The sequence below is a fragment of the Pogona vitticeps genome, chromosome 9 (genome assembly GCF_051106095.1).
Source record: "Pogona vitticeps strain Pit_001003342236 chromosome 9, PviZW2.1, whole genome shotgun sequence".
Classification (NCBI taxonomy): Eukaryota; Metazoa; Chordata; class Lepidosauria; order Squamata; family Agamidae; genus Pogona; species Pogona vitticeps.
In genome coordinates, this window is record NC_135791.1 from 18170942 (window position 1) to 18196411 (window position 25470).

Sequence of the window (25470 nt, forward strand, 5' to 3'; positions counted from 1 at the left end):
CCAAAGAGTCAGACACAACTTAACGACTAAACAACAACACCTACACAACATTATTACATCAAAAATCCACAGGTTAGGAGATGGCTGGTGAGAACATGGATTAGGACCCATTATACCATTTGGAGCCTGGACGAAACCAACGGACTCAGAACCTTTTTTGGTTTGCCACTGATCCCTTGACTGCCCCGTTTCAGTGACATCACAAGAACTCGCCCATATGGCATCACAATGACCCGCCTCATCTCCAGGATTTGGTCTTAAAATCTCAAGGAATGGTGTGCAGTTAATTTAGCAACCCTAGTATGGGAGCGAAGACTTGAAGGTGCTGAAGAAAGAATGAAACCATCTACTACTGTAAAAGAATTTTGATCTCCCATACCAGGTTCTTACTCTCCTCTGTGGAGGAGTAGAATTTACATGTTTCAAGTGTGTAAGTATTAGAGGGGGGTATAAATTAAGAAGATGAATCACCAAATTCATTCAAAAATTGCTAATTTGTCAATTCGTATTTGTGTGAATCAATACCTCTGATGAATATAAATCAATGAATTTTTAGCGATTTTTGATTCATTGATTTGTTGGACTATAAAATGGCCTCCCAGGCACCTAGAGACACCAAAATCACAGAGAAGCTCCCCCTGACTTCCCTCTACAATCCCTCTAAGTTTGGTGAAGATTGGGTTTCCCAAGCCAACTGCTAAAGGGCACTTTCCCACTTTATGGGTGTATAACTCAGATATCTTAAACCCAAACTTGGACGGATTGTAGAGAAGAGTCAGGAGAAATGTAGGGCCTTAAAGGCAGAAATGAACTGACAAATCCATTTGTCTGTTCATCAGGAAAAATTCATTACTTGTGAGTCATCAACCTTGAGAAATCATGAACGAATCAAAACAAATCACCATTTTTCTGATTTGTGCCCATCTTTAATCAGTACATATATGAGAAATCTCCATTCGTGATGGGCTCAGATCTCCTCTACATTCAGCTGTGACTCATGCTCCCAGCAAGAATACTGATCAGGGATGAAAGGTATTAACACTGAATCTGGCAGGAAGCTAGACTGCTGAGCACCGCCAGGAGGACCACGAGAGGGGATGTGGCGTGGCTTCCACTGGCTAGCTGAAGCCCTGCAGAAAGAGTGAAAACATACAACAGTCAGCTCTTCTCTGTTCAGTTTTTGCAGAAAATCTGAAGCAGTCAGAAGAAACAACAAAAAGCTGATCTGCTCCTAACGCATGCTATGCCAGCTTGCAGGAGCAGGAAATTATGGACCCATGTAAAAATCATGGACCCATGTGAGGGTCTTCATATGTTTCTGGAGTGATCTCCAGAAATGAAACTTCCTGCTTTTTGGCTATATTAACCAAAGCCACAAAACCAAACACACACACACACACACACACACACACAGAGAGAGAGAGAGAGAGAGAGAGAGAGAGAGAGAGAGAGAGAGAGAGAGAGATTCAAATTACAGCAGAGTTGGTAACATATGATCCTTCAAATGCTGCTGGACAGCAATTCCCATCGTTCCTGGCCACCATAGTCAGTCATGAGGGATCATGGGAGTTGTGGTCCAGTGACACTTGGGGGAACACCAGTTGCCCACCCTGGAAAGAAATTTGCTCATATTTGAGCTCACATTTATGGGAACAGCCAAGTGCCCACTGGTGCTAGGGGAAACATAACCTGCCTTGATCAAGGGAATCATCATATCTCAAGAAAGGTCCGGCTGAGATGACATCTGATGGAGGCTTCCTTCCAGCAATTGCAGGGCCCGCTGCGTCACAATTCTGGAGGTGGAAAAAAGAGATGGAGGTCATAATTCACGGTCTTGTTCTATAGCCGTGGTTTCCAAATTTAGGGCCCCCAATCCTCTTCGACTAAACCTCCCAGAAGCCCCAGCTAGCACAGTCAATGGCTAGGGCTTTTCAGAGTTGTTTAGACATCTCTGTTTTAGAGGACTCTGTTTAACTTTGCTCTTGAGCTTTATTGATTCTTTGGGTACCAACATAAAGACCAGGGTTATTCCCCCAAACCAGAAGCATGTGGTCAGCCAGGTTTTACCCCACATTGTTTCTGGCAAAATTGGAGACCATTTTTCAGATGTGATTTTCTGCTCTCCCCTTCTGCCCCCTGGGATTTCCCAACCAGCAAAACCTCAGTTTCTTTCCATAATATCCTGCATATATTTTCTTAGATACTGCATAGGAATCAATACCAAATTCATCACCAGCACCTAACTATATCTTCTCTGCTGCTACTGCCTAAGATTTCAGTTTGACAGGCCCATGCTTTGTGTGCTTGAAGTTATTACCCTGAGCAGGATTTTTGTATCTTTTTGCTGTTCTTGTCAATTTCAAGCTCTTAATATGGTCAATTCCACATGGTGGCCTACCCAACCTTTTGAAACTGACCAGGAGAGGAGCCTGAAATTGACAAGAAGGACAAAGAGCTCATGTGTCTACCATTATCAAACTTTATGTTGTTTCCCAGAGTCTGCCACCTTTTGGACTGTTGCGTAATTCTTTTATATCCTTCTGGAAGTTTCTTTGCTGCCCTGTTGCATGGTACTCTTGTTATTGTTTATTGTTTAGCTGTAAACTACTTGGAATAGGGCTTAGCACTAAGTCAGTGGTAAGTAAGCAAGCAGGAAAGTAAATAAGTAAAGAGATAAATAAAATTGCACAGAAAGTTGCCAAAAAGGGAGGGAACCAACCCAACCCAACCCCAAAATAATGTTCAGGAGGCTTATGGTGCAGTGGTTGAACTGCTGGACTGCAGCCAAAAATGTGCCCATAACCCAGGGTTCATTCCCAGGTAGCTGGCTCAAGGTTGACTCAGCCTTCTATCCTTCTGAATACTCTTTTCCCCTTCAGCATTTCTTCCTACTGCTACTCCACCCAGTTTCTGTGAGAGTCCTGGCAGGGATCCCCATCAGGATGAAATATCAAAAAGCAAGAGGGCTGAATAAATTGCCAAGGACTCATTACATCCTTAGATTTTCATCTATTGAGAAAGGCAGGGAAGAGTACCACCAACTCTCCAAGCAGTATTCTGTTCCCTGTTCTTACTTAGAAAACATGGCCAGCTTGTTGGCCTTGCAGCTTCTGAACACTAACACTGAGCGTTACCTGGACAGCAGTATCTTGTCCCCTGAGATTTCAGGGCCAACACCTGAGATGAGAGCCAAAACCCTTCTGTTGTCACAGTGTGAGCTTTTGTGACATCACAGAGTTTGGGCAAGGAAAGGCTGACCCTTTCCCAGACTTTGCACCACTTCTGCAAAGAGCTTCTCCAGCAAGAAGGCACAGGAGTCATGATGCTGGAGCTCCACTCCCACCTTTGCTGGGAATGGCACAGTGGGGCTAACATTGATATCCCCAACCCAAAAGAAAAAACAGACACAAGGGGAGGGGACTGGAGAGACAAACAATGATCCAGACTCTTGGTCTGTCATGCCATTTGGAGCAACACACATACATGTCTTCACACCAAGCTGCTGAGCCTTGGTGGCAGCTGAGAATAGGAGAAGATGAGTGTCTAGGCTTTAAAGTTACCCCATACCCCTAAAAATCAAACATTTTCCTCCTCCAACACCAGCATTGTTTGTCCCAAGACCCAGAGAAGCATAGCTAGTTCTGAGACCTGCCAACAATTCCAGCATGACAGCAAATCGCCTTCATCAAACTGCAGAGCTGGAAGGGACCCTATGGATCATCAAGTCCAGCCCTTGTCAAGGAGACACAGTGGGGGAATTGAACTCCCAACCTCTGGCACCACAGCCCGAGACCTAAACCACACTACCACTTAAGTCTCTCATGATGCCACTAACATTCCAGGCCATGATTAGACATTGGCTGTTATTATAATCCTGGAGAGAGCCCAAGGAGACAGCTTTATTTGGAGCTCCATATGCCACAATGCCTCCCACCCTGCAGATAAGCCCCCCATGTTGCAGGTGGGCTGGCTGGCATAGCAGAGGGCCCGTAGAAGCACCTTTTGTGAAGAGGTCCTTCAGACCTGGAGGTGGCCCTGCCTGCTGTTGCTTCTCCCACCTTCCCAACTCACCGCTGTACATCTGGCTGTGGGATAGCTGCAAAGACGGATGCGGCAGTGCAAGTAGACTTCCTGCAGTTCCGGGATGAACAGGAAGACACTGAAGGAAAAGCGGCCGACGAGAGATACGCCATCCTCCTCAACTACGACGGTGCCATCGCGAGGATTGGGACATCTGTAATGAAAACGGTGGGACAAAGTAGAGGGACTGGGTTGAGAGGCTGGGTAGGATGCTCACCTGTTCACCACCAACTTGACTCAAGTGACAACTTCCAGGTGCAAATGGCCCAACGTTCGACTAAGGCAAAAGCAAAGAGTGCTGCTTATAATGGTGCTCAAAGCACTTGCTGGGTGGTTTGCAATGTAATTATACAGGCTTCACACTCCCACTCCACCCCAATGAGCTAGGTACTCAGTTTAGCAACCTCGGAAAGATAGAAGGCTGAGCCAACCTTGAGCTGGCTACATGAGTCAGATCGAATTCAGGTCGTAAGCAGAGTCTTGACTGCACTACTGCACTTCTCCAGTTTAACCATTGTGCAATGAGTTTCTCATTTATTTATTTATTTATTTATTTATTTATTTATTTATTTATTTATTTATTTATTTATTTATTTATTTATTTATTTATTTATTTGATTTTTACCCCGCCCCTCTAGACCATGTCTACTCGGGGCGGCTTACAAAATAAAACAGAACAGTATAAAAATATATAAAATCATAAAATTACAATTACAATTTCAATTTAAAACAATTACTTCAGAGAGAGGATTACCAAGATGGAATAGCAAAGAAAAGAAAAAAGGAGAAGGAGAAAAAAGGAGAAAAAAGACTTTGTATCCATCCAGTGCTTTTTAAGGGGGAACATAAAGCACTAACTGTTATTCCAAGCCATTTTGCTGCCTAAGGTAGATCAGGAAATGATGCCCTTCCCCAACTCAAAGTCAGCTTCATTGGTGGTGCATAAGAGAGAGAAGGTAGGTCAAGCAAGTTTTCTGATCCCTACATGTTGCTTGTTATATTTAAGGAACTAAGGATCTATATATTACATGTAGGATAAACTTTCTAATTATTTTCCTTGAAGTTAGCTACCTTTCGGTTTCTTATTCAAACTGGGTTTTTCATTTGTCCTCCCCAACAGACAATCTGAGCTTTTCCCATTGTCTAGGATCTTCTTGCATGTCTTGATTACTGCAGTTTTCGCCTCTAGGTGACCTTTTATGCTAGAGGAGCAGTGGAAAATTGTGACCTGCACGCACTCATCACGACAGTCCCCCACAGGCATGCCTTCAAGGTAAGCTGTTCTGCGGGCAGCTATGCGGATCTATATCTGTGTACACTGCAAATGTGTGTGCAGGCAGGCATGCACACAAACAGCTCCTAACAATGTACTGTTGCTGGGAAAACCGACGCCTTGCCTTCCAGCAGCTGCCGCTGACTTCAGAGGGGAAAGGAAGCCTGGGTAAGGTGGTGGCATCTCTGTTAGAGGATGGACCCATGAAAAAGAGAATAGAGTTCCTGCACTCCTACTAGATGTATGGAAGAGAACCTTTCAGCAGGTAACACCTGCAGAAATCCCCTCCTCTACATCTAGAGCAAGACACAGTTTTCCACCTGCTGTCTCTCACATTAGGAATTCACTGTTCCCATGGACCCCCTGAACAGGGAAAGCTGTCTTGAGTGCTTCCGAAGATCTGGACCCAGAAGGGTTAACTGTGGCTGAGGAGAATGTGGAGAGATCGGAAACAGCTGAGCAGCTGCCAGGTTCTCCCTCCACAGCAGGCAGGCTTCGGAAAAGAGGATTGCTCTAAGGCTTTCCACAGGGACCTACGTTCACCTAGTCCTGAGTACTAGTAGAATAGAGAGCTTTCCAACAGCTCAAGGAGCTGTTTTAGTATAAAACAAGCTTCAGTGAAGCCAGAAACTTCGTGGAAGCAAGGAGTCAAAACCTTGACTGGCATCCACGTCTCTTGTTCCTGAACTCTGGACCTCGACCCTGGACCGCGCTGGTATTGGAATTTGGACCTTGGCCCTGGACTATGTACTCTGAACTCTGGACTCTGACTATGTATCTGACCCTGGACTTTGACTTTGGACTGCACTCTGTAAGTTTGTTTCAGAACTCTGGTTTGAATTCTTGGTATCTCTGACCTTGGACTGGTTTATCGGACTTCGGCTATTGTAACCCCCGGGAACGTGACAAAAGCCAACAGCTTACTGGTTGGTGATGAGATCCCACCGAATGTTGGAGGAAGGGTCTCTCTCTGGAGTGGCCCAGCATGCTGACATGGTCACTACGAAGCGAGTAGGGTCGACTCCCCAAACCCGGATGCCCACGTAGGCCCTATGATTGACAGTGAGCAGGACAGGGCTGTGGGTGAAAGGCTGGCTGTACTGGGGATCTTCATATAAGGTCATGACGATCTGGTAGGTCCCTTGGCCGGAGGCGAGGGTTGCATTCGTGATGCTGCCAAAGAAGGAGAAGAGACAAGAGTTAGAAGTTCAGCTTTTTGCTGAACTTTTCGAGGAGGCAACCAGGGAAGCAACAGAGGTGATTTGCAAGCCTGGCAGGAACAATGGTGCTAGGAGGAGGCAGAAGAAAAGTGTGAGAAGCAGCAGAGTAAAACACACAGGGAAAGAGTGCAAAAGTGGTCTGGAAAGGAGGAGATCCAGGATCAGGTCTCTTCAAACTATGAAAATCCACGGGTATCCTTGAATCACTCACTGTTTCTCTGTCGGCATGACCTGCCTCAAGGATCAAGTTACCAAGAGTGCTGGATCTATTTTACCAACAAGGCCCAGCACCTTGGATACCTCCTGTAAAGTTCGGAATAAAATCCGGAGTGGATTCACTCTCTCCACCACATTGGGCTCGTCAGCCTCTGCTGCCACATGCTGCAGGCACTGACCCTGTGAATCATCAAGTGGGGGGCAGGCTTTCCCCAGAGATTTCCAAAAGCCACCAGTAGGGTCTGTCACCAGGCTCCAAGAAGATATGGGTGAAGCAGAGATTTTAATCATGTTGCAGTGTCTTCTTTTCCATATCTGAAGGAAGGAAGGGTGAGTGAAAGGAACTGCCAGGCTGAGTTTAAAATTACAGACGGCAAAGGTAGATCTCTGTAACTGAGCTCCACCAGGAAGGGTGGTATTTCAATTCTGTTTTGAAAGATCTGCCAGCTACAGAGAGGATCGTGGGCAACACCATAGTGGTGTGATGTGTAAGCATCACTGGAAGGTGGCAAATACATGCGGCTGGCTGTCCAGCAATTGTAACTATCGTAACTTCTCCAAATTGGGGACCGTAGTTCATAGAGGTGCTGAAATTATTTCCTATAGATCCGCAGCACACAGAGTACTTTGGGAGGGGAAACAAATAATAGATACAGAAGACAAACAATGAGAGACAGCCTCTAGTTATGAATGATCTGCATGCTGTGGCTGCTTAGCCACAGTCTGTTTGGTGATTACCGGAGAAAGAATTGCTCTTTCTCCGGTAATCACCAAGCCTTCAGTTTAGCTCCAAAAGGTTATTCTTAGGGTTAAACTAGGGTAAAATGTTCACCTTGCATTTAAAAGTTCCCTTAAGTAGTAAATATGTCTGTTTTTCTCAGCAGGAGCTTTTCACAGCTGCTGTATCTTGCAAGCAAATTTGCTTTGCTTTTGATTGGTCATTGGAAGTGACCAATCACAAAACAAAGCAAGTTTACTTGCAAGGTACAAGAGGTGAGGAAAAACTCATGCAATTCTCAGACATGCAACTGGGGGAAAAATCACTGAAAGGCAAATGCATATTGGCTTCTAAATGGGGGATGAACATCCCATTTAATTGGGTCCTTAGATATAAAAATAGAATGGATCAAAATTCCCAGGAAGTTTTCTGAAAGGGTTGAATGCTATGGAGGGCAATAAAGGAGATGAAAGAATGAAGAAAGCCATAAACAGCCACAAAAAGAATTAAAGCCACCAGAGTGGAAACAAGTACAGGGCAGGGGTCTTAGAGCCATGTGATTGTAAAAGGCAGAGAAGTCCTCCATAATTGATGAATATATCCAAGAGAAAATGGGAAGAGGAGCGCAAGGAAGGGATGCAGACAGAGCTTCTGAGTCAAGTGCCGACAATGCCAAGAGTGCAAACACCCCTGAATGGGAAATGCTGTGTTCAGGTGGCTTTCTCTCCTGTTCTTCCAGCTGAACTTACTCCTGAACGGGATGTATGTCAGATGCCATGGAAAGGTTGATGTCGAGCGGGTAGGCACAGGAGAAGCTCAGGAAGAGAAACCGGTCTCTGCTGATCACCCCTCCGTAGGCATTCTCCACATGGCCCTGCACCACGTTGGAGTAGATGGTATGCGTTGCGTTGACCTGAAAGGGGTGTAAGAAAAACTTTGGAGAGACAGAGCTGGCTTTCTTGCTTTGGACAGATCCTGCCTCCCTGTCCTCCAGAGTCCTGAAGTACAATGAGGATCTATGTTAGAGTGCCTAGTTGAGATTCTGACCTTCTTGCCTGGTGGGTTGTATGTAGGATTATGAGAGCTACTGATAGTTTGCTAGTTTTCAGTAGGGCAGTAGGTTTTTATATGGATGCGGCCCTGTTTTATGCCACCCTGGAGGGACCATGCATTGCTGGCATTCTAATGCGGGAGGGAAAGTGCCACGTGTGTTTAAAAATGGGTTGTTCATGGAATCTAGAAGAATTGTAATATATTTGTCACAAAAATGTTAAGGATTAAGCAGAAATTACACTTATATTGTTAATAGTTGTATGTAATAAAAAGCTTTACATTCAATTTCTCTCTCTCTCTTTCTCTCACTCCCATCCATGTTATGCATTTTCCAACTACAGTGGTGCCCCGCATAGCGAGGTTAATCCGTTCCGGATTAACCGTCGCTATGGGGAAACATCGCTATACAGTTCTGCGATGTTTCCCCATCCGGCCGCCATTTTCGCGCCCTCAGTAAGCAAGGGCAGGGCGCAAAAATGCTGCACGTGGCCATTTTGGGTGTCCGGCGGCCATTTTGGAAATGCCGATCAGCTGTTAAAAAAATCGCTATGCAAAAATCGGTAAGCGAAACACTTACCAATCGTCGCAAAGCGATTTTCAGCCATAGAAAGCATCGGTATGTGATCGCATTAGCGATCCCCAAAAAACAGATCGCTATGCGAATTCGTCGTTAAACGGTGCACTTGTTATGCAAGGCACCACTGTATTTGATTCTTAGCATCTGCATTTACCAATTTTTTTTTTCATGGTCTAGAACTAGTTTTGTTTTTGCTTTTATACTGCTCGCAATCTAATAAATAATAATCATGTGGGTGCCAAGTCAATTCTGACCTGTGGTGACCCTTTTCCAGGTTTTTCCAAGTACAGGATGCTCAGAAGTGGTTTACCACCCCCACTTTTCTGGAAAGACACCCTGAGACTGTGCAGCTTGCCCAAGGCCACACAGGCTGGCTCTGTTCACAAAAGCCACAGTGGGCAATCCAACTCCCAACCTCTGGATCCACAGCCAGATCCCTAAATCCCTGAGCTAAACAGCTAGCATCACAATCCAATAGACCTGTACAAAAGGAAGAAGTTATGGGGAAGGTAGAGGAAATTAAGCACCGGAAGTGTAGGTCCAATGGATGGGACCAAGTTGGTATTGATCCCATCCAGAGTAACACTTGCACACTCTGGTGCACTCTGAGGCAGTCATATGTACGCTTGCATGCTCTCTCACATAAATATACTGTATTTTTCCATGTATAAGACGCCCCCATGTACAAGACACACCCACCCACTTTTCTAACCCAAAATCAAGAAATCTAAGTGGGGCTTAACAAGTGGAGGGGAAAGCAGGGATCAAAGCCCTTCAGGATCACTTTGATCCCTGCTTTCCCCTCCACTTATTTTTGTTCTTTCCTCAGCTTCTTGTATAAGACGACTCTCAATTTTTTGTCTAAAGATTTTAGAGGAAAGACTATAGTCTTATACATGGAAAAATACGGTATGTGCACACACACACAATCAGTTGCTCACACGTTCATGCTCCTACAGTATCCTTCATATTAGAACAGCAGCTATAGGGTTGGTGAACCATTCAGTCTTGCTGCAGGGGCTTTCGCACTGGGCGGGTCCTGCCTTCGCCATACCTCGATCATAGTCCCACAGGTTTTCTGCACGGTATCGAAATAGAAGGCGATCCTGTCTCCCACAAGCGTGCCAGTGCAAGTTGGATCTTCCAGGTGCAGTTCCTCGGCAGGAAACCCATCCATGAAAAGTAGGCAACGGGAAAGCAAGACAGCACTACTGGGGCCCCTGCAAGTCAGCTGGTAATCTAGAGGCACAAAGATCACTGGTAGAGTGTGTGCGTTTTGTCTAAAATCTTTAGACTAAAAATGGAGGGTCGTCTTATACACGGAGGTAAGCTGAGGAAAGAACAAAAATAAGTGGAGGGGAAAGCAGGGATTAAAGTGATCCTGCAGGGCTTTGATCCCTGCTTTCCTCTCCACTTGCTAAGCCTCACTTAGATTTCTTAATTTTGGGTTAGAAAAGTGGGGGGGGGTGTCTTATACATGGAAGCATCTTATACACGGAAAAATGCGGTAACTACTGCATGTAACAGTTAAATATACTGTTGCTGAAGCTGAATTGAACACAGTGTACAGGTAGAGGATGACATCTCATGAGACTGTTTTATGCAAGCAGGCAGTACTATCATCATGAGTAGGAACATGACACTGCCACAGAAGCCCGTGGACAAGCCACCAACAATTGATCCTGTTTTCATTCCCCATTGTAGCCTGCTTGTCCACCATTTCTTGCTCGGAGGGGCTAGTAGGAAGGAAGCCTTGTGGATACTACCAGCTGCTTTCTGCCTGCCCAGCAATGAGGTGGTGGCTGGCATAGGCATAGCGTTACAACGAGAGTAGGCCCATTGAATCAGCAGAGCTTACAGAGGAGTTGTTTCTCCAAATCCCACTGATTCAAGGTGCCTACTGTAGTTGCGACCTACTACTGGATTTCAACCACAGAGTAATTGAAATGTGGAGTTGGAAGGGATTTTGAGGGGTCATCTAATCCAACTTCCTGTTAATGAAGGAAATCCTAGGGAAAGTATCCATAACAGATGGTTATCCAGCCACTACTCAAAAACTTCGAATGAAGAAGACTCTGCTATGTTCCAAGACAATCTGTCCTGCTTTTGAATGGCTCTTACTGTTAGGATGTTCCTCCTAATGTTTAGTCAAAATGAGAAATGACTTTTTTAAAAAAAAAAAAGAAGCAGCTGGTGACAGTGGATTGTAGATTGCATGAACTAGTTAAGGAAGGAGGTCCATTCAGTACACCCTGCCCAACAGCCTTCAAAAGCACAGACCCAATGTGGCAGACAGGCATATTCCTCACTTCATGACATCATCAGCATTAATGTGATCTGCTCAGTGAATTATGTGATGCAGATATAAAGCTGGCATGTGCGATTGTTAACCAATCTAGTGGTGTTCGATGTCCCCATTTTAATCACTGGAATAAGTGAATACTATAGTAATAGGACTTCAGTTAGTGTTGTGATGTGACTGTAATTACAATTGTTGCATCTACAGTGGTGCCTCGCTTAATGAGGATAATCCATTCCAGCAAAATCGCTGTAGAGCGAAATCCTCTTTAAGCAAAATAAAAAATCCCATTGAAACGCATTGAAAACCCATTAAATGCATTTCAACGGGCTGAAAAACTCACAGTCCAGTGAAGATCCTCCATAGGGGAGGCCATTTTCAGTGCCTGTAAAGCGAGGAATCCATCCAAAAACACAGCGGGGAGCCATTTTACAAAGCGGGCGACCATTTTGAAGCCACCGATCAGCTGTTTTAAAAATGTCGTAATGTGAAGAATCGGTTCCCGAAGCAGGGAACCGATTGTCGCAAAGCGGATTTTGCCTATTAAAACATTGTTTTGCGATCGCAAAAGCGATCGCAAAACAGTCATCATACAGCGGTTTCGTCGTTTAATGAGGGAATCGTTAAGCGAGGCACCACTGTATTTGTTTTGGGAAACCAGTCTGAATGCAAAGTGCTGTGAAACACAAATTATTATGACTAAGTAATTATTTGGATGGAGGGGTGGATACATTTTTATAGAATCATAGAATAATAAAGTTGGAAAGGGCTGTAAGGCCATCAAGTCCAACTCCCCGCTGAATGCAGACATCCAAATGAAAAGATATCTAGCAAATGGTTGCCTAAATTTCTCCTGAATGCCTCCAGTGTTGGAACACTCACCACCTCTCAAAGTAATTGGTTCTACTGTAACAGGTGGGAAGGTTTTCCTGATATTCAACCAAAACCTCGCTTCCTGTAACTTGAGCCCATTGTTGGGTGTCCTGCCCTCTGGGATGACTGAGAACAGATCTTGCCCCTCCTCTGTATGACAGCTTTTCAAGCATTTGAAAAGTATAATCATATCTCTCCTCAGTCTTTTTTCCTCAAGGCTAAACACACCCAATTCTTTGACACAGATCTATGTTTCAAAGGTATTGTGATTCTGGGTTTTGTTTAAGAGAAAAAATGCATAACGCTAAAACTTTTTGTTTACCATAATCAGCCTTCTGGGCAGGGCCATTGTCATCCTGGCAGAAGCAGCCCCACCTCCCTTCCTTTTCTCCACACCATTCGTTCTTTCCACAAGCTAAGTCAACACATGGGTCGGTCGCAGCTGGAAAGAGAACAGAAGTTTCAGTAGTACCCGTACACCAGGTCCTGCAGACTAAGGCCCCCATATGCACAGAATCAGTATCCATGGTTTCATTTATCCACAGTCTGAAAATATTAAAAATGTTAAATAGAAGAAAAACCCCGAGAAATACCTATTTCCACAAGGTAATTACCAGAACTGACCACTAGAGGAAGCAAGAGACCATGTTATGTACAGGGTCAGGATTATCTGTGGGTTTTCGGCAACCACAGGGGCTTGGAACCAATCCCCCATATGGTCCTTCCGTACTTGAGATTTTCAATATGCCTGAGTCACCACAACCCTTCATTTTTCATCTTTTTCTAGTTGTTGTTGTTGTTGGAGGAGCAGCCAAGGTGTGACTAGCACCAGGGCCATAGCTGCAGCTTCCAGACTATGTGAACACACACACACACCCGTACACACACACAATCACTTGCACAACAATGATGATATCTTCATGAGACCTGTATACAATGCAACAGAGTTGTGTGAACCCCGAGGTCCCCAAGGAAGCTTCAAACCAATTGTGATTGGCAGCTGCTGATGGCATCATCACCATTCTGCACGTGGAGCTGTACAACAGGATTTTAGCCACTGCATAGTTTTTTTATATTAAACAGCTTAGGTGGTTCTTAAGCCATCCTTAGCCATCCCCACCTGAATCAAAACTTACAGTAGATGTCTGGATCCTTCCAGGGTTTTTTGTTTTGATTTTATTTCTTGGAGGGGGGCATTTCTGGCCCCTTCTGGCCTGGGCAGAGCCCACAAAGAATGCTGAAGGGCAAACATTTCACCTCCTCCCTGCAGGCTTACCCACGTTTGCCCATCACTATACTAGACTCATGGGAACCCTCATTTGGAAATAAACCATTTCTGAATGGAAATATTGGATGATGAGAATGCCAGATTTAGATAGACTGTGTACATCTTTGCAATTTCTTGATAATCACTTTAGACTGAATTTATATACTGTATGTTCCTTTTTCTGGATTAAAGTTCTCAGCATCTCCAGTTTTGGATCTGTAGTTGAGAACCCCACTGTTCCAAGCTCTAAAAATGAACCTACCTTATTACTTGTTTCAGAGAATAAAAACATGTGCAGGATTTTAAACTATGCGTTATTAGAAGTGCATATATGTGAAAAGTGCTTATGGCTACATTACGGAGAAGGAAAGTGTGTGAAAAATTTGTTCAAGCGAAGGAATGTTGCAGCAAAATATACACACGTTTCTGTATAGGAAGTGGGGAATCTCACCATTAGAGATGGGCACAAATTTAAAAATAATCATCTTTAAAAATTGCTAATTTGTTGATTCATAATCGTCCAAATTTATGCCCCCTGACAAAAACGAATCAATGAATTTTTATGCTTTTGATTCATTGATTTGTTGGGCTGTAAAATGGCCTCACAGGCATCTAGAGACACCAAAATCACAGAGAAGCTTCTACAGACTCTCCTCTACAATCCCTCCAAGTTTGGTGAAGATCGGGTTCCCCCCAAGCCTGCTGCTAAAGGGCACTTTCCCGGGTGGGGGGCTCTTTTATATGGTTTTAAAGGCAAAAAGGAATTGACTCATCAAGGAATTGATTTGTCAGGAAAAAACCATAAATTCGTTATTTGTTGACATTGACAAATCATTAATTTAAGCACATCACCATTTCGTGCCCATCTCTACACACCACCCATCCAGTAATCGATAAAGAGAAAAAAATTCTGATGGAATCTGGGAAAACACAACAGGGATGGAATGGATAGATGTCCACGTGGCTACTCACGGCATTGAGTGATTGCCCTCCAGCCTCCAGCCTGGACTCCATGAAGGAGGCACATTTCTTCATAAGCACCGAGGGCCATGCACAGCATCCCGTGAGCTGTCCTGTAGTGACACAAGTCATACAAGCAGGAGGAATAAAACGGAGAAGGGTCCACATGCCAGTGGCACTCGGCAAATGGCCCTGATCGGCTCAGCAAGACCCCACACAGCCATTCATGCTGCTGAGAATCTTTGCAGGGCTCCAAGGTTGCCGGGTCATCCAGGCACCTGAAAGAGAAAAGACAGACAGCCCTAAGGGTTAGATAGAAACAGCCTCCCCCTTTGTTGTTGTTGTTGTTGTTGTTGTTGTTGTTGTTGTTGTTGTTGTTGTTGTTGTTGTTGTTGTTGTTGTTGTTGTTGTTGTTGTTGTGTGCTATCAATTTGGAAGCAATCTAGAGCAACCCTAATAGGTCTTTCAAGGTAAGTGAGATATATAAGGAATGGTTTTCCCAGTTCCACTCCTCTTGCATGGCTGAACAGGGATTTGAACCCAGGCCGCCTGAGTCCTAGCCCATCACTCTACCCGCTATACCATGCTGGGTATCCACCTTTCTTATTAGAAAGGGATAAAATATTCTCAGTCCTAAGATACATGGGACAAAATCCTGTTGCATAGCACAGTAAATCACACTAGAGCAGGCCCATCAAAGCAACTGAACTTAATGAAGCAGCTTACTCAGTACCGTATTTTCTGTGTATAAGACTATACTTTTGTCTAAAATCTTTAGGCTAAAAATTGAAGGTTGTCTTATACATGGAAGTAATCTGAGGAGAGAACAAAAACAAGTGGAGGGGAAAGCAGGGATCAAAGCTATCCTACAGCGCTTTGATCCCTTTCCCCCCACCCTTGCTAAGCCCCACTTAATTTCGGATTAGAAAAGTGGGGGTGTCTTATACATGGGGTGTCTTATACATGGAAAAATATGGTAAATCTCCACTGATTCAGTGAGCCTACTTTAGTCTAATTTACTGTTCAAACTTCCTTGGATCAAGCAAGCAATCTGTAAACCATGGTGAGGTTTATCTACTACTAACCAATCACCAAACCAAAGCTTGCTTATTTGCAGCTTTGGAAGCTCCTTCTCTTACAAAAAACAAGGAGCTCCGATTGTAATGACAAAGGCCAGTGTCCTATTGCAGCTTCCGCCTGGAAGGTGGACCTTTAATTGCTGAAGGGTAAGCCAACACTGATGTCTATCCAGCTGAATCTGTGAGCTTACTCTTGCTGTGACTAGCAAAAGAACACTAACCATGGTCATCCTAAAGAACCCACAGTCAGCATTTCGGTGGCAAGAATAAAGCAAGGCTTCAGCCTTGCCCACTGACAGCATACATCCCTCAGTGGGTTATACCCAAAGGAATATGACCTTCAGCATAAAATAAGGTTGCCCACCCTTGTCTAAATAATACAGTAGGACTGTGATGTCCATGGTGGATTGGTTCCACTCCACCCCGCAAGGATGCTGGAAATAGCGGATAAAAAGTAAAGGCAAAGGTTCCCCTTGACAATTTGTCCAGTCCTGTCCGACTCTAGGGGGCGGTGCTCATCTCCGTTCCCAACCCATAGAGCTAGCGTTTTGTCCACAGACAATCTTCCATGGTCACGTGGCCAGTGTGAATAGACACGGAACGCCATTTAGCGGATAAACAAAGCGCTTATTTCCATAGAGAATAGCCACAATTCTGATGGCCTTACTAGTCCAGGATGATGGGAACTATTCTCCAACACACCAGGACACCCCAAGTTGGCACAGCCTCTGTTACCTTAGTATCATGTTACACTGCCCCCCGCTGGGCAGGAAGAAAAGAAAGCTCTTTTAAAAAAAACATTTTCTCCCTCCGCCTCGAGAGGTCACTCTCCAGGGACTCTCAGGACGGCTTCGGAGCAAGATCTGTAAGGCTTAGTACCGAACCCCTGCGATATGTTGCCCTCTCACCCTGCTGGGCTGGTATTGGCCTTCCAGGCATTCCCAAACTGCCCATCATTCTGTGCTCTGTTCCCATCAGGCAGGACTTTATCATCTCTACGGATGCCGTTGAAGTTCCCGCACATCCCAGAGACCTTCCCCTGGTACTCCGGTCCCACGTGGATCAACAGGGTATGACGTCCATCATACTGAACCTCCAAATTGGCCTGTGCTTTTATGGTCACCTTATTTTTGATCTTGGCAATAGAGCCCATGTGCCCCAAGGGATGGGGCAGTTGTACTGTCTCCTGATTGACCTGAAAGAGAAAATCAGAGTGGGTGCTGTAAGTGTGGCTTGATCTGCTATTGTCAGAATGCTGTGCAGCTTTTAATCAGGGGAAGCAGTAGAGCTCTTAGAAAAATGAGGATTCTAAGCACCTCGCTAAACAATAGATCCCAGGATTCCATAGGATAAAGCTATAACAGTTCAAGGGGTATCTGACAGCAATAAGTGATGTAGATACATTCTACTTTGGTACTCAGTTTGTAATAAACATACTGGTAGAGCTTTTGCAACCTTTTATGCTGCCTCTAGAAGGTGTAGCTTAGAGGAACCTTTTTGGGCTGGGGTAGCTATCAATTTATCCAGCAATAAACAGTCATTCCCTCCTGCTTTTGAATTCAAAGAGAGCCCCATCACTACGCCCGATGCTTTTTCCCTCTCAAGGTCTATTGTTGAAAGCAGTCACGTTTGTCAGTTTGCTGTTTGATCTGTTTAGCTGTAACTAATGAGACCTTTTTTTCTTTCTACTATGGATGTCTCAGAATAAATTATTGAGATGGTCAATGAGAAAAGGGGTGGACTAATCTGGGGAACCTGAAGCTAATCCACTCTGTTGAGTCCCTGCACTTCTGCTGCACAGCTAGAGGAATTTAACCAACTCTGCAACATATATTCATAAAAGCCAGGGGCTGCAGAGAACAGGGGCTAACTTGTCTAAAATTAGGAGTGGGGAACATTTACTCTTCAGATTTTCAGACTACAACTCCCACAAACCATTAGCATTTTCCATGCTAGGTGGGGCCAAAGGTTCTTCATCCCTGTTTCAGCAGATTTCAACCCCACCTTTCCAACAGTTAGTATCACACACACTAAACCTTCCACCTACCTCTACAGCGTGACCACTTCCTAGGACAATGTGAAAGCTGAGTGTGCCGTTGTTCAGCCAGACCTCCACTCGGGTCACGAAAGACACGGAAGGGTTTCCCCGGTGACTGTTCTCTGCGACTACCCGGTAGAAGAAGGGAACAGAGTCATGGGATGTCCTGGAGAGCTCATAGGCACAAGTGCCCTGGAAATGTGCCACACCACCATCAAACATAAAGTAATGAGGATCTCCAGTCACCATGCATGTCCCCCACTCAGTATGACAGCCCAGTCTCCCATCTTTCACCACGCACTTCTGGCCAGGGGGACAACTCGATGGGATGCAGTGAAAATCGGAAGAGCTATCACAGCGACACCTTTCCTGGCAATTGGAAAGCCAGACATGCTCCCCAATCTGCAAAAGTAACAAAAGGAAATGAAGAGGAAAGAGTCACAGGTAGGTTGACCTTGTATGGAGATATATGAGGTTTTATGGAGGACAGCCTTCCATCTGAAAGCTGCCAAAGGAGAATCCTTTTTTAAAAAACAACAACAAAATAACAATAACAATAATAGTATGCAGTCAAGTCAATTCTGACTTATGGTGACCTTTTGGAGGGTTTTCTAGGTAAAAAATGCACAGAAGTTCCCTTCTTCTGGGGCTGCCCTGGGACTGTGTAGCTTGCCCAAGGCCACATAGGCTGGTCCCAATCGCAGGAGGCACAGTCGGGGAATCAAACTGCCAACCTCTGGTTCTGCAGGCAGGTGCCTAAACCACTGAGCTATCCAAGGTGTCCTGTAATTGAGGAGCCGTACAATCTAAAGCTGATTTCAAGTTAACAAACTACAAGGATGATAGCAAGGATCTTGGAGTTGCATAGCTACTGTTGGCAGTACCTTCAGAGTTGACACAGGTTTTCTAGTCAAAGACTCTTCCACTCAGGTGCAATCCAATATAATTCTGTTTAAATGGTAACAATCGCTATTAATTCTGCACCTATACCTATAAATTAGCATTCAATGTGTATGCAAATCAGCCTCCTGTTTTTTTCTTACTTTTTTCAATCTTCACCTTAGTCACAGAGTTAGACTCCAATTATACTTCATAGGAAACAAGACATATCTACTCGGCAATGCAGCTAACCTCTGGAGGGTGTTCTGCTTTTGTTTCTTTGTTTGTTTAACATCCATAACTGTTTACAGAATGTTTAGACAAAGGTGCAGCAAGAAAAGCCCTAAGATGCAAGAGAGTAATTAAAATATAATGGCTGAAATTTGGTTCCACAATTTATGCCTTGCACAGGGGGTGATTTTTGGTATTTTAAAACTTTCTGCTTCCACCACATGGCTTTTCCAACTTCATGTAATTCCTTTCATTGCTTGAAAGTGTGGGAGCAGCAGGATAGGAGGAGGAAGTCTTCAATTACTGTATTACTTCTGCTGGTAATGTGATCCCCTGATACTGCTTTTTGACAATTAAAGACCTCATCCTTCCATCCCACAGTTCTCTTGGCTTCCTCATGATGAGAGTGATTACCCTCGAGTTAGAAATCCATGGGCCAGAAGGAGGAGGTTTTTAATTACCAAAAATTGATTGTTGCCTATGATGAGGGTTTCAGGCAGTATCAAATTGATAATGCTTACCATATTAAAGAAATCACTAAGCTGAAACAGTTCGGGGTACTTTAAAACAATGAAAGCAATTTGAAAGAACAACAGGAGGAAGTAAATGTCCTAAAAACCTCTTTCAGTTGTCAAAAACCTGCCTGGAAAGTAAAGTCATTGTCTGCAAGTGGAAGGGCAACATGGAGAGGGTCAAAGTAGTTGCCCTTGGAAAAGAGTTCCAAAGGCTTAGGAGCAGCCACTAAAACCTCCCTGTCTTATCAAATGTACCTGTAAGGGTGGCAAGGCCGAGAGGAATGCTTCCCCAAATGGTCTCCAAACTCTGTGACGTCACAAAGGGTAGGGAAGGGTTACGGTTAGGGTTGGGAAGGAAGGAAGCTCAACATGAACACAGTTCTGTTGTGAATGCGTGACCCAGCAGGGAATGATGGCTTTGACTTTTAAAGCACCTCACTCGCATTGTCACATTCATCACACTCGTCTATAAGAAGGATGGCAACAAACTGGAACAAGTTCAGAGGAGGGCAACAAGGATGATCCAGGGGACTGGAAACCAAGCCTTATGGGGAAAGGCTGATGTTTAGCCTTGAGAAAAGAAGACTGAGGGGTGATAGGATAACACTTTTCAAATATTTGAAAGGCTGTCATACAGAGGAGGGGCAGGATCTGTTCTCAGTCATTCCAGAGTGCAGGCAACGTAAAATAACGGACTCAAGCTACAGGAAGCTAGATTTAGGCTGATTATCAGGAAAAACTTCTCAACTGTTAGAGCAGTACAACGATGGTATCCATGGCCTCAGGAGGTGGTGAGTTAAAGAGAAAATTGGACAACCATTAGATCAGCATTGATTTGGATTCCTGCACCAAGCAAGGAGTTGGGCTGGAAGGTTTTATAGGCCGCTTCCAACTCCATGATACTTTTTATTTATTTATTTAACTTATATGATTAACTTAACTTCTGTGATCTATTCTGCTCCTTCAATAGGTCTTCTCGGGACATTGATCTGCTCCTCTGGAGAAGCAGTGCCACCTCGTGAGATTTCATCTGATGCTCTGAGACCTGGCAGGTCTAATGATGACGCCAGCTTGGCCATACCATGGGAGGAGAAAGGGATACAGGATCTCCTTACCTTATAATGCAACCCATTGTGTACGCAGCCACACTGATCTCCTGGGACGCAGCTGTCCCCACTGCGTAGGTGGCCTCCATCACAGAAGCACCCTTCGGAGCAGGTATGAAGACAGTGTGGCTCAATTTCAGTATGAGAACAGAAATCTTGGCAAGGAGGCCGACAGGGCTCATAGTGGCTATTAGGCTGGCAGTCCAAACCTGCCCAAGGAAGAGGAGACACGAAATCTGATTTTTAATTTGTTTTAAATGCCTTATTTATATCAGAAACTATTTTCAGTTTGTCTTAAATCTTGTCCACTGTATCCTCACTTCCCCTTTTTGTGAGAAGCAAAAAAAAAATGCCAACCTTTTAATTCCTGGTGTTAATATTACATTTTCTGTTCATACGCCATTTATATATTCCATATCCAAATTGTTTTAATCTCAGGTTCTTTCCATTCTAGATAGGAAGAAATCTGTGAATTCTGGATAATTTTTAGAAAAAGAAACTGAAACAAAAGATTCCTTCATCTCTACCACAGGCTGGCTTTCTGTACAGAATGGAGTTAGGGTGGAATGTTCCCTTAGATTTAAAGAGGAATTTCCCTAGCATTTCATGACTATTAAATAATAGTTTAGTCCAATTTGCTACAGAATTCTAAGAAATTACAGTTCAGTACCAGTGTTGGTCTTGTTGGAATGTTAGCAACCTCACATGCTGCCTTTCGTAGGTTCGGCTGGGAGGGATTTTTCAGGACTGGGATGACTATCAATCCATCCAGCACTAGCCAATCATTCTTTCCATGCCTCTGAATTCAAAGAGAGTCCCGCCTCTCTGCTCAGTGCTTTTTCCTTGCCTTTAGTCAGTTGAATTCTATTGGAAGCAGTCAGTCTGTTTGTTAGTTTGCTGTTGATCTGTTAAATAGTAAGTAATGAAACCTTTTATTCTTTTTCCTATTAATGTTTCAGAGTGAGCTATTGAGATGGGTAAATGCCAGTTAATGAGAAAAGGAGTGGACTAATCTTGGAAACCTGAAGCTATTCTGCTCTGTGAATCTTTGCACTTCTGCTGTGCAGCTAGAGGAATTTAACCGTCATTTAAAATTCTGTAACAGATCAAATGTATGAAGCCAGTGTGGCTTTTACTTACTGCAGAAATTCTCTCTCCTCCAAGGAGAAATGGTGACATTGGCTTGCTGACAAGCCATTACATACATCTCGATGGAATGACACAGAACATCCATGTCCTCAGCAGAGAAGAAAAGGTCAAAAATGCAATCCGTCAGATATGCCTCTGGATCAACTTTAGAGTGGCAGGAGGCTAGTGGGCCATCTGGATTCTGAATGATCCAGCACATGGATTTCAAGTGGAAAAGACGCTGCCTATCCTCAAATGCAGGTGTGGAAGCAGAATATTGATCAAGGCCACCAGAAGCTGTCACTAAAGCATAATCCAAGGGGGTCTTTGTTGTAGAGTCATTTCCCGTCACAAAATCATCGCTGATAATTCCATTGAAGTTTCCGCACAGTCCACATATCTGGCCGCGGTATTCAGGGGACAATGTGATAAACAGATTTCGGTGCAAGTCATAGCTCACCATTAGCCCAAATTCTGTTTTTAAAATTATTTGAAAGCCATGCTGATAGATGGTGGTTCCTAGTACCGAGATTTTCACGGGGAGGTTTACAGCCACTTTGTCAATCTGAGTGAAAGGAAACAAGCAAAGCAGGAAAGTATCTGTGCTCAGTGGCATTGTGGTAAATTTGAAAGTGCAGGGGCGCATCATGATAGTCCTGCACCCTCCTAAACGCAGGCTGCTAGGCCAGTCCATCTCAACAAATGAGCAGGTGTGCTGTCAAATTAATGGATTTCAGTTGCTCATTTAAGACCAGGTAAAGGTAAAGGTTCCCCTTGACATTTACTCCAGTTGTGTCTGACTCTAGGCCGCGGTGCTCATCCCCATTTCCAATCCATAGAGCCAGCATTAGTCCGAAGACAGTTTCTGTGTTCAGGTAGCCAGCGTGACTAGACACAGAATGCCGTTACCTTCCCACTGAGGTGGTACCTATTTATCCGCTTGCATTTTTACATGCTTTCGAACGGCTAGGTTGGCAGGAGCTGGGACAAGCAACGGGAGCTCCCTCCGTCACGTGGATTCAATCTTATGACTGCTGGTCTTCTGACCTCGCAGCACAGAGGCTTCTGTGGGTTAACACGCAGCGCCACCACGTCCCTCATGTAAGACCAAGCCACTCTTAAATACTTGGCTTTACAACAGCGATAGCTCACAACCGTATATTGTTCCTGGGAGTGGCAGCTAAGCTCAAAAAGAAGACGCAAGCAGGCATGGTTGGTAATGTCATAATTACTGCTATTCAGAAAGTCCTAGGCTTCAACCCCACAAGCCCTGGCTCTCTATGTCACTACTTATGCTGTGCTGTATTATAAAAATTTGATACCAGAAATTGAATCAACATCTATCATACGGAATCCTGTGATCTGAAGGTTCTTGAGCTATTTAGGGTATTCTTCTGTTGTTCAGGAGAGCACATCAGAGATCACTAGAAAAATTGTAACTATTTCACCAGACTACAAGAGCCAGGATTCAAGTCTATACAGTGGTGCCTTGCTTAACGATTACCCCGCATTACGATGAATCCGCTTTACGATGATCTTTTTGAGATCGCAATTGCAATCACAAAACGATGGTCTAAATGGGGGAATTTCGCTTAGCAATGATCGGTTCCCTGCTTTGGGAACCGATTTTCGCTTTACGACGATCAAAAACAGCTGATTGCCAGGTTTTCAAAATGGCCGCCGGGTGCTTAAAATGGCTCCCCACTGTGCTTAGGGATGGATTCTTCGCTATACAGGCAGCAAAAATGGCCGACGTATGGAGGATCTTCGCTGGACGGTGAGTTTTTACCTCATTGGAACGCACTGAACGGGTTTCAATGCATTTCAATGGGGTTTTTAATTTCACTTTACGATGTTTTTGCTTAACGATGATTTTCCTGGAACGGATTATTGTCGTTAAGCGAGGCACCACTGTATAAAACATCATTATCAGAGGGGTCTTTTTTACAGGATCCCCTGCGTTTTGTATGAGATGCTCTAGGTGTTATGTGTGGTCTCCTCCCCAATTAACCTCACAACTACTCGTGGGGTGAAGGTAGGTAAACCTGAGAGATCACACACATCAGGGATTACCGTGTTCCATGATCTGATGACAGGGATCTTCCATTTCCCAGTTGGATTCTTAACCACTCCACACTACACTGGACCTCCTAACTGTTCCATGTGACCCCGTGGACATTTAATTTATCTCCTTACCTTGACTGTTCCCTGGTGTCCTCTCTGCAGATGGACCTGCGTGTTGTTCACCAGCACAAAGACCTCCGACGTCACGGGTAAAGGATAGCCGGACAGCTTCTCGTTCTTCACCTCTACCCTAAAGGAAGTTGGTGCTTTGGATGCACCACAAAATTCTACCAAGACATCTGTAGAGGTGCCTTGAAAATTATAACGCCACCCATCGAAAGTGGTGTAGTGGAGAAACCCAGACACCTGGCAGGTGCCCTCTGACAGCGGGTGGCACCCGTACACTCCCTTCTGGATGCCACAGAATTCTCCAGAACTGCACAGGGAACCGGCGCCATCAACAGCAGAGACGGATCCATCACATCGGTAGAGTTTTTGGCAATTTTCTCCTTCCAGGAAGAACGTTTGTCCTTGCCGGTAATAGCGGCCCTTGTAGGTGCAGCCACACTGTTCTTGAGGCACACAGTCGGTGCCACTCAGAACAAAGCCAGGGTCACAGTGGCATCCTTCCACACATGCAGGCAGCTGGCAGCTGTTGGGGCCCCCAGGCTCAGCACAGGAGGGAGGGCAGGGAGAGCCACAGAATTCATAGTGGCTGTTTGGTGGGCAAGCTAGTTCTGGGGGGGAAAAATCATACAACATAATTTTCTTCCTGACATTATTTTTAAGGATTTGCATCGATGTTTCAATGTGAACAAAAAATGAAGGAACGGAAGGATAACAATGAAAAAGTAACACCCTTAAAAATAGAGCTTGAAGAGTTGTTTAAAAGAAGTAATTTGTTTCTGCGATAGAACTGAAGCCTCCCAAAGGTGCAAGTTATTAATATCATAACAATTCTTGATACAAAATCATTATTATCTCATTATTCAAAAGCAGCCGTGTTTTAGCATTGTAAGCTTTTAGGAGCTCGAACAAACTAAGCTTCAGAATTCTACAAGAAACTGACCTTTGGTACACATGTAAAGGATGAAGTTACATCCCTGTCATCATGAAAGTAACTAAAAGTTACGGTTATAGCTCAAAGGAGTGAAGTTATGATATTAAGTAGTGTAATGCACAAAAATGCGGGTTCTGGCTCATGTGGAGATAGAAGATGCTTTCCCTCTTCAGACATGTCAGTTTCCCATGAGGCAAATGATGAAAGAGTGGGCAAGGGCAGAAAACTATCCGTGTCACATTTGGCGTACACATATTTAAGGACCATCAGCATGGGACTTTTAAATTATCACCAAGAGAGAGAGAAAAGTACGTACAAGAAACTTATACAATACTGACCAATGTGGGGGAACTGGCTCTTTAATATTAATTTGCCTGAGTTTGGTCTGTATATTTGCCCAGCTGGCTTTGGTGTATTTAAGGTTAGCTTTATTTTAAATGATATTTTACCTTCTCAAATAATTTTTTACCTTCCCTGATGAAGATGGCGCAGGATATTGCCATCAAAAGCTTTAGCTAGTTAAACAATAAACATGTATTGGCATGACTGGAAGCCCATGTGTTGTTTATACAAGAAACGTATTATATATAACTAGTTCCTTCTAAGCACTCGCAAAAAAGTTGCATCCCGCTGTAGCTCCATTTTTTGATCCTGCAAAGCTAGAATGCTAGCAGTGGCTAGATTTTGAGATTTTGGACAGCAACCCCCAGTGGCTGCACTTCCTGGAGGATTCTGGGAATTGTAGTCGAAAACCACAAATTTGCGCATATTAAAATTCTATCATAAATCACATTCTGTGACTGCTTACCACACCCAGCGACCTCTCTCCATGGT

The 25470-nt window shown here is 44.3% G+C and overlaps 2 protein-coding genes across 3 annotated transcripts; both read right to left on the bottom strand.

The window, feature by feature from the left end:
- Positions 1–904: 904 nt before the first annotated feature.
- Positions 905–10314, bottom strand: LOC140702042 (pancreatic secretory granule membrane major glycoprotein GP2). The gene is made up of 6 exons (XM_078379969.1): positions 10192–10314; positions 8257–8420; positions 6278–6526; positions 4072–4234; positions 1694–1793; positions 905–1130 (listed from the first exon to the last, which is right to left on the bottom strand). Exons 1-6 carry the CDS (start codon positions 10312–10314, stop codon positions 1036–1038), a joined length of 894 nt encoding a protein of 297 aa, XP_078236095.1. The 3' UTR covers positions 905–1035.
- A 2075-nt stretch (positions 10315–12389) lies between these two features.
- Positions 12390–23715, bottom strand: LOC144584314 (kielin/chordin-like protein). Of its 2 annotated transcripts, XM_078380246.1 has the most exons (4): positions 21525–23715; positions 17663–20593; positions 16524–16810; positions 12390–14814 (listed from the first exon to the last, which is right to left on the bottom strand). In XM_078380246.1, the coding sequence occupies exons 2-4, from the start codon at positions 17900–17902 to the stop codon at positions 14541–14543; spliced, it is 801 nt and encodes a 266-aa protein (XP_078236372.1). In that variant the 5' UTR covers positions 17903–20593; positions 21525–23715; the 3' UTR covers positions 12390–14540. The 2 variants fall into 2 exon arrangements, with proteins under 2 accessions (XP_078236372.1, XP_078236373.1); XM_078380247.1 differs by lacking the exon at positions 21525–23715 and having other exon boundaries at positions 17663–21274.
- Positions 23716–25470: the final 1755 nt, after the last annotated feature.

Coding starts and splice junctions, on each gene's coding strand:
- LOC140702042 (XM_078379969.1), bottom strand. CDS start 10,314: ATGGATGGGTTTCCTGCCGAGGAACTGCACCTGGAAGATCCAACTTGC. Junction 1,794..4,071: donor CCACAGCCAGATGTACAGCG/GTGAGTTGGGAA, acceptor TTCCACCTCCAG/AATTGTGACGCAGCGGGCCC. Junction 1,131..1,693: donor TGATGATTCCCTTGATCAAG/GCAGGTTATGTT, acceptor CTCTTTCTGCAG/GGCTTCAGCTAGCCAGTGGA.
- LOC144584314 (XM_078380246.1), bottom strand. CDS start 17,902: ATGGTGACTGGAGATCCTCATTACTTTATGTTTGATGGTGGTGTGGCA. Junction 16,811..17,662: donor GAAGTGGTCACGCTGTAGAG/GTAGGTGGAAGG, acceptor TTTCTCTTTCAG/GTCAATCAGGAGACAGTACA. Junction 14,815..16,523: donor GCCAATACCAGCCCAGCAGG/GTGAGAGGGCAA, acceptor TTTCTCTTTCAG/GTGCCTGGATGACCCGGCAA.